The 14,083-nt window shown below is 42.1% G+C and overlaps 1 protein-coding gene across 1 annotated transcript; it reads right to left on the bottom strand.

Annotated features, from left to right (window-relative positions):
• Positions 1-646: 646 nt before the first annotated feature.
• Positions 647-13,651, bottom strand: ACBD7 (acyl-CoA binding domain containing 7). The gene is made up of 4 exons (XM_089666251.1): positions 13,497-13,651; positions 5,773-5,890; positions 4,220-4,282; positions 647-923 (listed from the first exon to the last, which is right to left on the bottom strand). Exons 1-4 carry the CDS (start codon positions 13,506-13,508, stop codon positions 850-852), a joined length of 267 nt encoding a protein of 88 aa, XP_089522377.1. The 5' UTR covers positions 13,509-13,651; the 3' UTR covers positions 647-849.
• Positions 13,652-14,083: the final 432 nt, after the last annotated feature.

Here is a 14,083-nt window from a genome sequence, read left to right as displayed (position 1 = left end):
AGGACAGCCATAGCAGAATGAAAACTCCTTCTACAAGATTAACCAATACTTAGCTGGACACTGATAGAAGTCACAAGACTGCCCTAACTGATCATAAGAAAGGGTATTAGCAGTTTATTATTTACTAAAATACATTTCCATGTTGTGTGTACTATGGGAGACCAGATATAGTGAATGCAGGGTCTAGGGTTTAGTAACACTTTAAGGCCTGGTTCACACCTATGTGTTTTAACACACACACACCTAAAGTGTAACTAAAAAGTCAAACACTATGTAACCCCGTTAGGGCAAACAGAGGGTGACTAATCCACCCGTTTACCATTATCATTGAAAAAACATCCACATTTTTAGGTTGTCCCCAGAAAAGTAATACCAGAAGATTTCCCCTCTGGGGACCCTAGCTCAAGTTACCTGCCCCCCACCCTTAAGGGACTGCCCCCTCATTTGCAGCTTTCCTGTTTTGGCTATGGGACAGGAAGTGAAGGCAAAAAAAAAAAAAAAAAAAAAAAAAAAAAAAAACCAAACAGGTTAAAATCCTCCCTTATTCTATGATGAATAAAGATTTTGCCTATAGTTCTCCTTTAATAATACATATGCCAATATGCAGAGCTGTATCACATATCCTTCTAAAAACACAACACACCTGTCGTTCTGTAAAAGTTTTAATAAGTCAATGCAGAAAGTACAGACCAAAGGAAGTTTTATCTGACTGGACAATCCTATGTTAATTATACCTGAAATATCACGTGAGCCAAGAACTGGTATATAGTGTTGTTATTGCTTTCTTTCCATTTGTCTTGACAGTTATGTTACTGCTGGGTGGAGGCCATAGGAGATCATGTGACCTTGTTACACGCCGTATTTTTCTATCAGCTCATGGGCTTTAGACACATAGGCGCTCATCGCATCTTCTTTAGACAAGCCTGAAAACAAAGAAGGCAGAGAGTGGTCTTCAAGGGTGGAAGCTTTTGTTAAAACAAAATAAATTTTGTATTACTGTCTGCACCCAATGGGAGAGTTCCAACCTTTCCTCATTTGGTTATAAATTGTTGCTTCTCCATTGGATGTCCTTCACACAGGAAAATTCCATGTGGGTACACACATAGTAGACACCCTCAGAGGAAGTCGGAATGGCGAAACAATCTGTGACATCAGCGGGCACGCCGGGACCACGTGACTGTCAGAAAGTGTGTGTGGTGAGACCAGCGGTGGACTGACAACTTGTGGGGCCCCCGGGCGCGCAAAAAAAAAAAAAAAAAAAAGTACCAGGGGCATCTCATGGGGCCCCCTACTGACCCCAAGCCCTCGGGCAGTGCCCGAGTTTCCAAATGGTCAGTCTGCCCCTGGGTGAGACTGTCACTAGCTGCTGAAGCGGCTGCCAGTACGTTTGGAGTGTTATGTACACAATGTGCTTTCTTTTGACTCAATGCGAGTTCCATTTTAAGGGGGGTTTTGGTTAATAAATGTGTTAGTGTAATTCTGTTATGTGGTTGTTTTCACTTTGCCCACATGTGGAGTTGGAAAATTAACAGTAAATCTTAATGATGAGGTCGGAAAGAGAGGGATCATTAATTCATTAGATGGAGGGTGATCTTGTTCTGTTACTGAGGTTGAATATTCCATTGTCGGTTTTACAACCATTCATCAAAGATTGATTTTTCCACTGCTGGTTACTCACCAGCATCTGGTGAGTGTTTATTTAATGGGGTGTTAATCACTGCAGGATCACGATGGTGGATTTTTTTTTTGGAGTTATACTGAATTTACCCTAAACCAATAAAAGAGCGCTGTTTATGAGAACGATTCTAACTTATTTATATTTTTATTATTTAAAACTGCTTCAAACAGCATTTTATTTTCACCATTTAAGCATGGAGATACAAGTTATTTCAGCTTATACATATATTTATAGTAATAAAAAGCCAACTTTGAGCTTTAATTATGCAATTGTGCATTGTAGTACTCCAGTATGACTTCCTTTGGTTATCAAAGAAAATTTGGGGCATTTCATGATCTGACCTGGCATTAGGGATGCACCATTAATTTTTTTTTTTTTTTTATAAAAATCGGCAAGTACCGATGCTTTCAGTCAAGTACTCGCCGAGACAGATTACCGAACTTTGCAGTACAATTTGAATTCATGAAATGAATGCAAATTACACCACAAAGAATACCATGCGATTTAAAACACTATGTAATTTCTGTTCAAATTGCATGTGGTTTCCCCACTGCTCCTGTGTGAACCCAAGCTTGTCATAGCCCGAGTTCACACAGGAGCGGTGCGGGAAACTTCCCATGCTGAGTCTCCGTGGTGAGAAATTTGGGGATTTTAGCCCCCCGCTGCTTTTCCTCTCCTTGCAGCAATGACAGTTTGGGCTAGAGGACTTTTGATTGGTCAGTAGCACTGTCACAGACAGTGCTGACCAAATCAGATGCCGTCTAGCCTGAACTTTCATCCCTGCAAGGAGATGAGGATTTTAAATCCCCGCTGCTTTCTCTTCTCTCCTTGCAGTAATGACAGTTCGGGCCAGGCGACATCCGATTGGTCAACACCATCCATGTGACGGTGCTGCTGACCAGTCAAAAAAGTCCTCTACCCAAGACTCAGCATGGGATGCCGGCAAGGAGGTTTCCTGCACTGCTCCTGTGTAAGTCGGGCTATGACAAGCCTGGGTTCACACAGGAGTAGTGAGGAAAGTGCATGAGAATGACAGGAATCACATTCCTGTGAAAATTGCATGCCAATCTTTGCGGCGCAATTTGCGTCCATTAATGCAAAAAAAACAAAAAAAAAAAACGCAAAGTATCAGTAGTATTTACGCGAATATTCATGAAAATACTCATTTTTGGCACAGATACCAGTATTGGTGCATCCCAACACAAAACCAATACTATTAGATTAAATACTTATCAAACCTTCTGATAATGGCACTAAAAGTTACCCTATTGGCTGGATCGGGTACATGCTTGTTGCAAATATGGTGGGTTTTTTTTTTACTCTTTGTTTTCCGATTTTGGTTGAACGACCACAAGGCAGCCCATACTGGTCCTCTGTATGGCTATGTGGTAGTGTAGTTTCAGATGCCCCTGGTTGCCATCACATGGCCATGTGCTGCAGTATTTAAAGGGATTCTAAAGGCTTATTTTTTTGGGGGCGGGGGGACCACAGTGGTTTTGCACAGAGCAGCCTGGATCCTCCTCTTCTCGGGTCCCAAGCAGGCTCTCCTGGCTGCTCCCTCCTGTTGGGTGCCCCCACAGCAAGCAGCTTGCTATGGGGCACCCACTGCTCAGTGTGTCAATTCACAGCTGTGGCTTGGCCTCCTCTCCTCACTGGCTGTGATTGACAGCAGTGGGAGCCAATGGCTCTCTTCTGTCTCAATCAGTGAGAAGGGGGCAGTCCCAGGATAGCCAAGACTGCAGTGCACATAGCTGGATCGAGAGGGGGCTTAGGCGATTGGGGAGGGGGGGGGGGGGGCGGCATTGCTACACAGGTTTTTTTTACCTTCCTGTATTAGACTAAATTGGGAGCATGATACATCCTAAATATGGGTATTAAAAAAAAAAAAAAAAAAAAGCCTTTTCTTTAAGAACTCAAAAAAGCACAAGAATGCATACAGACAGACACTCATTCTTGAGAGATAATTGATGTAATTTGACAAGTGATTACAGAGACATGTACTGTCACCTCATTGTATAAATCCCATCTCTGCGGTAATAGTGGGTCCCTGAGGAGCTAAAAAAAACAGAAACCTGCTTCAGTATTTCCCATTTCTACACTTAGGTCATCATTCTTCATCTTTTACCAGGGGCAGAGCAGACAGTGGTGACCGACAGTCACTGCTCTCTGCTCAGAGCGGGTGTGAGAACTCAGTGGTCATGTGATCGCCGAGTTCCCACACTTAGAGCCGTTTAGGACCTATGCTGCATCCACCTAGGCCAGTATTAAGGAGGGGGAGGAAGGGGGGAGCCCTACTTCTCTTTTAAATCTAATGAATGGGGGCCTGGGAGTCAGACCTGGAAGAAAATGGCTAAAATTATGCAAGATGCAAAAAAAAAAAAAAAAAGTTTGGGTCCTTTTCTGGGATAACCTGTAAGCTGCAAATGAGATGAAGTAACTTTGTGTTGTTAGTATGTAGTTCTAGCGGAGTGTACACTGTGCATAAATTTATAGAATTATATGGTTACTAAGAGAGCAATGGACTGGGAGAGTAAGTCTCACCTTTCTTTACGTTCCATGCTTCCCACTTGGCCTTGCCCTTCAGATCTAGCATGCCAGGACACTCTGCACAAAACAGACAGCAGTTTCACTTACAGTACACTACAAGGTACAAAATATTGCAAAACAGTCATGTTACATTGAACCTGCCACTGGTACAAACTACAGCTGGCCGGATTTTAAAAAAAATAAAAAAAATTATAATATATATATATATATATATATATATATATATATATATATATATATATATATATATATATAAAATTTATTTAGCTAGAACAGGAGAAATGGGTGCTGCACTGAACGCCTAGTGCTGAGAAAATATATAGATAAAATAATAATGGCAAAATTATCCCAGAAAACCATCCATTGTCTACAGGTTAGGGCCTGCAGCTTGGGAATATTATACTTTATCTTTGTAAACAGTTACCTGTACACGCTTGGGAGAATTTACCAAGACTGGGGCAGCAGTGCATGGCAACCAATCACCATCTAGCTTTCATTTTCAAAGCTAGGACTGAAAAAGCTGAAGATAAAAGCTCATTGGTTACTCTGCACAGTTGCTCCAGATCCCATCTACTTCAATATTAGTAAATCCCCCCCCCCAATAATTCATTTGATTTACCAAAATCACCACAAACCAAACCAGAGTAGACGTCCTTTGCGATTATTTAGGTTAATCGTTCAAAAATGTAGGCAGTTGAACATTAACCTTTTATCAGTTTTATTTACTATAGTTCACTGCAGTTCTAGTTTATCTTTATCAGGGCTCCCCTTCCCCGAGTCACCCATTATCTCGGACTCTACTCACCTCCAGGCACTGCCTCTTGGTTCCATTTCCTACTGACCTCCCAGTACTGCCCCTTTTAATTAATACAGAACCAAGTGTTTAGTGGTTCTAAGCATCTTTTATGGATTTTAAGAAAATAAATCCCCTACAGCAACAATCGATCTCCCTGCAGCCAGGAACATTAGCCCCCTCCCTCAGTAGTAGATCCTGACCAGTAATAACTGACCCCCCCCCGCAAGATAGGACTTCCCCAGCAACAATATATCCCCCACCAGCAAAAATAGATCTCCGCAGCAGCCATCGTAAATAGAACCTCTATCACACCCCAGCACCCCTTACCATTATATACATTCAGTACCAGAACAGTGTTCCCCTGCATTCCTGCTGGAAAAAAAAACCCTGATCTTTATTTTAACTGTCATTGTTGCACTAGCTCAGGAAATGACAAGTTGTAGTATTGTAGGTATAATGGCCGTACTGGCAGTCTGAAGAGATGTAATGGGAGAGCGGTCATAGCCATGACTAAGACCAATATCCACAATGTGCCTCCTCGGGGAATGTATCTGGGCATGCTTTTCCTAGATTGTAAGCTCCAAGGATCAGGGCCCTCCTATCCCTCTTGTATTGAACTGTATTGTCTCCCGTTATATTGTAAAGCGCGGAGCAAACTGTTGGTGCGATATAAATCCTGTATAATAATACTACTACTTTTCCTCTTCACAGTACTGGAATCTGCTGTACCCATACAGACATGAAGCAATACCTATATTTATATCCCCAACAGTGGACTGCTTGTAGAGACCGTACAGTTCCTTCATTTCATCATCGGTTGGTTTTGTTTTCAATTTCTTTACTTCCTCCGCTGCTTTGTCAAAATCTGCCTGTAGGAAATCAAGTGACAGAAAAAGTAAGTGGAAAGAATAGACTACTGAGCTGGGCCTTCATAATCACTGCCTAAAGAAAATCTAATTCCATTATAGTGGATCCAAACAACTAAAATCTCACGAGTGTTACATTTTAATGTAGGATCAGTTTCAAAAGTCCCCCCCCCCCAAAAAAAAAATAAGTCTTCAGCTTTGGTTAAGGGCTGGTTCACACTACATGCATTCCGGTGCTTTTTTTTTCTGCATCCAAAATGCAGAGAAAGTAGGTTGCATGGTTGTCAATGGCATGGTTCATACTAGTGTTTGCAGTTTCAGTGCATTCCAGCTACAAGAGAAAAAAAAAAACCTAGAACATGTTGCATTTTTCTGCACAGAACGCTACTGAAATGCAGTAAAATGCATAAAAAACAAAACAAAAACAAACACACACCGGAATGCATCACACGTGCATGCAGAAACATCCAGACAGCATTTCTATGGTGTGAACCGGCCATAAAGCCCAACTGTAATTTAGGAAAAGATGGATGGGAAAAATTCAGAGTATATTAAACAGAACGTTTTTAATACCCATTTTCAAAGGCCCCATTCCCAGAGAGATTACTGCTAAGGCTGACCACACACACTTTACAGCATGGATGGACAGATCTACTGCTGCAGCTGTTAACACCAATGTTAACACCAACTGGAAGCAGCTGCTGTTTGACTGAATTTTCCATCAATAGATGTTGGGTGGGAGGGTTAGGTCTGACAGGGCCACCCCTGAAGCAGCTTTTGCCCAGTTCATCAGGAACTTACAAAAATGCAGTCAGAGTATGGCCAGCTTAATGGCTGCCATGTGAGAGCAGCAGTTTCTGTACAGCGGTCTGGTACTCTTCCCCCCCCCCGAGGGCTGCAAAGCTCACACTCTAGACTGCAGCGCTGTAAGGCAGGGGTGTCAGACTGCTGTAGAGAATGCAGCGGTCTTTAGCTGCTATTGAAAGGGCTTTGAAAACAAAAATAACCATAAGATAAAAAAAACAAAAAACTGTAGCAGCTCACTTTAGAGACAACTTTTTGGATGCTCATCAGCCATCTTAAAGTAAACCAAAAAACAGCCGTTTTATTCGTCTTCAGATATTTGCATAAGCACCAAATAGTGTAGCTCAGACTTAGTGTGTCGGACTCTAGCCCTTTAAGGAACTTTACCATAAGAACCCAAAACGTGAACTTGCCCTTTAATTGAGGAACAATGGCATTATTGTACACTGCCCTACTGACAGTTCTCACCCAGCCTTCCTAAACCTCACACAATACTGTTACAGATTGGTCCGTTACTGGACCTGGTGGAACTAGAATACGTTAATGAACCCATTCATTACAGCAGAATATGGACGCTGAGGCACTGTACTTATTCACTTTAACCATGCTTGTCCCATCATAGATTGTCCAAATAATCAAAGCACAGAAAAAAAAAAAAAAAAAAAAAAAAAAAAAAAGAAGGGGGAAGGAAAACCACTCAAATGTGCATTTTACTGCCCCCCAGGAATTTCCAGCAACCCAGCCACCCTCCCCTTCTGTCCTCTCCTGAATTCATAAAAGACTTCAGAGAATGCGACATTCTGTGATTGGGGATGTAAGAACCTCAGTACATGTTGGCGCGAGAAGGTTGGCACATGTTCATACTTATCTGCATGCTCATAATTCTGAGCAAAAAGCGCAATACAATACAGGCAATGTCTCACCCACGCAAGTGTATTAGCGCTTGCAGAAAACATATGCACACCTATGGACACTGGCATTAGATGGCTTATTTAAGCTGCACTGGATGGATTGCCGAGTGGTCTTCAGCTAGTTTCCACTTTACCTGAGCTTTGACCTGCCATACCTGCTTATGACCTGGCTTGCCCCTGACCGGTCTTTGGATTTCTGCCTGCCTACTGTGACCTCAGCTTGTATTCCGACTCTGCTCCTGTCTTGCGTTCTTGTACCTCGCTGCCTGGCTGTGTACCAATCCCAACTTGTATCCCGAGTCTGTCTCGGCCTAATGTTCCTGTATCTTGCCATCTGGCTGTTGATGACCTTTTGGCTTGTGTCCTGGCTGCACTGCTTTCTGCCTAATAATTGTCACCGTGTTCCAGTTCCTGGATCCTGCCTGGTGATCTATGGTCTTTTGCTTCCTGCAAACCCCAGTTGGTTCTTCCTGCTATATCAGCTCTTATGCCACTCTGTCCTTACACTCTATGAGGGGTATTGGCAAGAGATATAAGCGAAGCCCCCCCTCTTCAATTCAATCTCCACGAGGTATGCGACAGGGGGAAAGGTGAATGAATGACAGGATTCCCTCTACTTCTAGAATGTGGTCAGGAGTCAGTAGTGCACAGAGAGACCAAGTACCATTTTGAGTGGCTGTAATGAAATTTCAGTAAAATGGACTAGCCTGCTGCATCATTTTTTGGGGTGTCTTTGAATTCATTCTTCTGTAGGTTGATAAATTTTAATTTCCAGCAAATGTTGGGGCATCCTTACGTTCCTAACATATTACCCAGTCCATATCAGTATAGATACCCAGCAGGAGATTTTTCCCTCTTGAGAAGTGATGTGTTTTCAAAGTGTTCCTTTCATTTTTTTTGAGCAGTGTAGTTCTACTTTAAAGCGGAGTTCCACTCACCCTGTCAAAAAATAAAAGACAACAGCTACAAAAACTGTAGCTGCTGACTTTTAAAAAACAGCCACTTACCTGTCCATCAGTGTGTCCCCCACAGCCTGTTTCAAGGGCCGTCCTGTATTCCAGGAGGCCGGCATCTTCAGTGTGGGTACCTGGCTGTGACAGCTTGTGGCATGTGCGAGTAGAGCTGCGCTTCATGAATGGTCCTGTAGTCTTCTGGGACCTATCACATGTCCCAAAAGACTACAGGGAGGGAGGACACCTTCCGCTTCTGATCGCCTAGGCGATCGGACCAGAAGTGGGAGCGGGTACCTGTCAAATTTGGGTACCCGCTCCCCCCCCCCAAAAGGTGCCAATCCTTAATGGGGAGCAGTCCTTAAAGCGAAGTTCCATCCAGAAGGGGAAGTTCTGCTTTATGTAAAAGATCAAAATAAATATATATTGCCTTTGAGAGGCATCAAGGCTGAAAGAATGGCCTCATGTACTAAAAACAGCTTGGTTCCTCTCAAAGGGCAGTTTTTGACATTTACATAAATGCTTAAGGACATAATTTCCAACATCAGTTATGACCCATGATATGAGATAATCTTTATCACCTGAACTGTATGCACATCCTTGAAAAAAAATGAACTTTGTTCCAAGAAATAAGCAAGATGAAAATCCAGATATGGGCATACTTCAAAGTTAAGAACTGATTTAATAATGACTGTCGGACTTACTCAATGATATTGTGAAGAGTAATGAGCATGCATGAAAGCCATCTCCAGAACAAATATTGTCCGATTACAAGTCATGTGTATTCATCCTTGAATCGTGTGCGTCCTCCAGATCTGTGCAGTAATCCAGGGTCAGACTTTACCTCTGTTCAGGAGCTTCCTGTAATAAAAACCAGTCACTGCTGCTCTCTCTCCTTGCGCAGGGTGACTGGTCTCATCTCCGCCCCCTCCTGTAATTTTCTGCTGGCAGCCTTTAGTGTGTGAACCTGCTAAGGCCCTCTCAGAGCTCTGCTATTCGCAAAGGTTATGCACATCCCAGTGATACCACTGCATACTTTTTACAAACCAAGTCATTACCTTGTAAAGGATTTTGGCACAAATGGTAAAATAATATCTTTTGTGGCCAATGAGGAATACATTTAAATGAAAGGTTTTTGTGCCCAAAGTTCAGTAGGTGTTGGCATATTACAATCAAAAATCAAGAATCACTGTTGACAAAACACCAAAACAGTTTTTGGATCTCCAAAATACAGTTTCTGAAGCTGGGGGAGCTTAAAAAAAAAAAAAAAAAAAAAAAATCAATCAGGTGATCCTTTAAAAGCTTAACTCCAGACAGGACTAAAAGAAGGCACAAAACTAAAACTGGTGTGAACTTCAGATGGTTCTTTATGATCTGGCCAAGATTTTGTGGGTGACCCTGTTGGCCCCTTCCTGCCCAAAATCTTTTGCTGAAAAATCAAAGTTGTGTGCCAAACAGCAGCTGCATCTAATCAGAATAAGTTGTAGCTTTATGTAAACGTATATTCACTATATTGCCAAAAGTATTGGCCCCCTGCCTTTACACGCACATGAACTTTAATGGTATCCCAGTCTTTGTCCTTAGGCTTCAATATTGAGTTGGCCCGCCCTTTGCAGCTATAACAGCTTCAACTCTTCTGGGAAGGCTGTCCACAAGGTTTAGGAGGGTGTCTATGGGAAGGTTTGACCATTCTTCCAGAAGCACATTTGTGAGGTCAGGCACTGATGTCGGATGAGAAGGCCTGGTTTGCAGTCTCCACTCTAATTCATCCCAAAGGTGTTCTATCGGATTGAGGTCAGGACTATACTGGCCAGTCAAGTTCCTCCACCCCAAACTCGCTCATCCATGTCTTTATGGACCTTGCTTTGTGCACTGGTGCAGTGTGAATTTAGCCTAAGAGTGATCAGGCTGGAATACTTGCCAAGTTGCAGAAAAGTCTACCAAATTCTAAGAAGCAATACACGCTATTGTCAGCAAAATGCATGTTGCATAGATGATACACAGAACACATCTGTAAGACTTTTATTGCTATATAAACAGATGATTCAGCTGTACTGAATATGGAAACTGGAGTTCTGCTTTAACCATTCCCTACACTATCCAAATAATGGTAAATAAAACAGCTTCTGCTGCAATGGTAACTTTTTCTCTAGTGCTGCCCGCCATAGAACGACTGGTCCGACAGTGACCTCTTCCAGACAATCAGTGTCCTTCAACCCACTTCCTGTAAACCCAAGCTGGCAGTCAAACCTCTTCTTGGGGTACATCACTGCATCGGCCTGGGTTTGCAGTACAGTACTGCAAAAGAGTGGCACCAAAATCCTAATATCAGCTGTTTCTTCTAGAGTTAAAGCCCAACTCCAGGCAAACCACCCCCCCACGCAGTGCATGGGTCAACTGATCTTTTTTTATATGGATGAGCGCAAAGTTTGTACTCTTCCAAGCCACCGATCCTCTGAAAACCGCACTCCCCACAGTTTGGAGTGGACTGTCGTCAGGAACAGTCCATTTTCAAAATTACTGGACCGGTCTTGTGCTGCAGGAAGATCAGAAGGTCAGGTAAGTGCATCTCCACTGTCCTCTTCCCTAGAACAAAAATGAGCAATTAAACCCACACAGCCCCAGTGCATGGAGAAAAAAAATTCCGGAGTTCTGATTTACATATAAAAGGGTATTTTAAAATTCCCATCTGTGTTCTATTGGGGAGATTTCCTATTACTTCCTGTGTACAACAGAGATGAAAGTCCCCATTCTAAGATTTCCACTATATTCTATTCTGTTGGAATCTGGAAAAAAAAAAAAAAAAAAAAAAAAAAAAAAAAAAAAAAAAGAAAAAAACCACAATTTGGGTATAACAAATTAACCATTGTTCATGGTCTGCATAACTGGGGTGGCAGGGGTGTGTCCATTGGCTAAATCCATTGAGCTAGAAGGCATCCCGCTTTATCTCAGAAAGTTGGGTGGCAAGCATTAGGGTGAGGTTCTAAATGAATGCTCATCATCCTCTGCATTAGCCCCCGTTCACACTAGTGCAGTTTCTCCTGCATTTGGTGTGGCGCTGCACAATAATTACATTATTCTCCATGGTGCCTGCACATCAATATAGAACCTTCAGGGTATTTTTTGAAGAGGTGCAGGAGCTTCGTATGGTGGAGTGCAGCATATTTTATGCCTCGCAGACTTCAATGGGAGTGTATGAAAATTACAAGAACATGCATTTTTTTGGCAGAATTGTGTATAAAATCCAGCTTCCACCTCCAAAAAAATGCACAAAGCATTAAAATGTGTTTAAAACCACGCAACATTGCACTACAAAAAGACACTGAAAAATGGATCAATGTGCAGCAGCACTAGCGTGAAACTAGGCTTAAAGCAGTATTAAGTCCAAAAGCAGACATTATATTGCAGCGTACCAATTCTTTGAAGGCATGGCTGCATTAGTTTTCTTTTTTAGACTCTCATTCACTGGTAAGCAAGTTTGTTCTTTTTCAAAATAAAAAGCTGTCCTGCAGATGTAGCAGGAGTGGAACAAACCATTTACCATGGACAGGGGTATCCAGCTTTTATGTAAAACCTTTATCCCAAAAGAGAAAAAAAAACAAATCAACTTGCTGTAACTGCAGTGTTAGCTTCAGTTTGTTAGTGTATATAAATCTGCCAGTCACGCCCTTCCCCTTCCCCTCCCCCCAGACTGAGAATGCTGCTGTCCAAAGGTGCCTCCTGTGCTCCTTTATCCAGAATGGGGGTGCTTGAATACTGGTGGTGTGTTATTGGCCAGATCACCAGGTGAAAACTGGGGGGGGGGAGGGAGGAACCAAAGAAAACGGATGCAGCCTCCACATCTAATGATTGGCAAGCTGCAATATATTACATTTTTTGTTTTAATGCCACTTTAAAGTGAATCTGTTACTTGGATGGGGGGGCGGGGAAGCCTAAAATTAAAACGAATGAAGCTGCTGAGTCTAATGATTGGTAAGCTGCAATATTACATTTCTAGTGTCGGGTTAAATACCACTTTAAAAAGAATTGCAGTAAAATGCAATGTACCATTGGTTACCACAGCTCATTGAATGTTAATGACAAGACAACCTCTCATTTTCTTACCTACCCATTAGAAAAAAAAAAAAAAAAAAAAGTTTTATTTTTGGGTTCTAACAGGAAGAAAGAGGACAAAAAAAAAAAAAAAAAAGAAAAAAAGGGGGGGGGGGGGGGGAAACACTGCCTTTTAATTTAGTTACATAAATTTGGAAAAAAAAAAAAGAAAAATGGGAACCCCATCAATGAATTGGACCAGGTGGAAGCTGATTGGTCACAGTCAGCCACGCTATCACTTTACTGCCTGCAACAAAGGGTTAGATTTTCCACTCCCACAGGAGCCCATATTTTTTTTTCTCTTTACCAGATCCAGATAGTAAAAGATTTACACAAAAAAAAACTAAATCATAATACATTAGGACACAAAAGAATTATGCTTGACAAAAAAAAAAAAAAAAAGGGGTACAAAAACCTAAATATACATTTACCCTAGGAGCAGAGGACCCCCACCATTGTGAGGTTATATTGTTAGGGAACAGGAAATTAGATACAATGCACATCCATCAGAAGGTGCATTGGGTGACAATAGATCTACAGAAAGTGAAGTCACCTAATTAAAGGGATAGTCCACCCGAAGGGATGTTTCAAGTATGCATGCTTTGTATAAACACCTCCTGCTCCCCCCCATCATCCAAGCACCAGAGAGTGTAAAAGACATAGTAGGGCCAGGCAGCCGGCTGTATAATGGCTACAGCTGAGGTGCCGGACCTATAACGCCCAATGCTGCAATGAGTGATGCAGGAAATCAAACATCTACTCCTAGCCAAGCCATAGGTCTTTCCAGGATACAGCCAGATGGCAGTTAGTAATAGGTATAAATGGCAGTTAGTAACATGTATTTGTGTTTACCTGGGGTGACATGGTTGATGCAGCTCTCACAGGTCAGCAAAGGCAGCAGCAGCTCTTACTATAATCTGCAGCTCAGCATGCTGTTATTTATATGGGTCAGCCTCCGAGGCCTGCCATTGGTCGCTTTTGTCTTGTGGAATGACATCATTCATTGTAGCTGAATGCAAAGGCTGGGATGGCGAGATCTTGCAGGTTTAACCCTTCTCCTGCCCGCTGAGATACTCTGCACTGTTCAGCAATATCCCACAGAGAGGCAATTCTATGATACAAGGATAAACAGCAAAATGGCATTTGACTTGTGGAAAATGAGAAATGCACACAGATAGAGAATCTATTGTAGGGTTTAAAGCAATCCCTGTATATACAATCGGGCCAACACTCTCCTGTAATAAGGGAAAAATGCCGCTGCTGCCGCTGTGGTGTATTATATTACCTCCCAAATAAAAATAATAATAATAACTCTATGTAAGAATAACTCACCTAGGTTTGAAGAAGCTAACTTACATAAAAGTTAGCTTAAATTAATATGCCTTATCTGTTAATATATACGTAAGAGTGTTAACAGGTTTTAATTATTGAAAGATATC

Source organism: Staurois parvus, unplaced genomic scaffold, assembly GCF_062004578.1.
Source record: "Staurois parvus isolate SC_StPar_1 unplaced genomic scaffold, SC_StPar_1.0 ptg000051l, whole genome shotgun sequence".
In the NCBI taxonomy this organism is placed as follows: domain Eukaryota; kingdom Metazoa; phylum Chordata; class Amphibia; order Anura; family Ranidae; genus Staurois; species Staurois parvus.
This window is presented reverse-complemented; position numbering and strand designations above follow the sequence as displayed.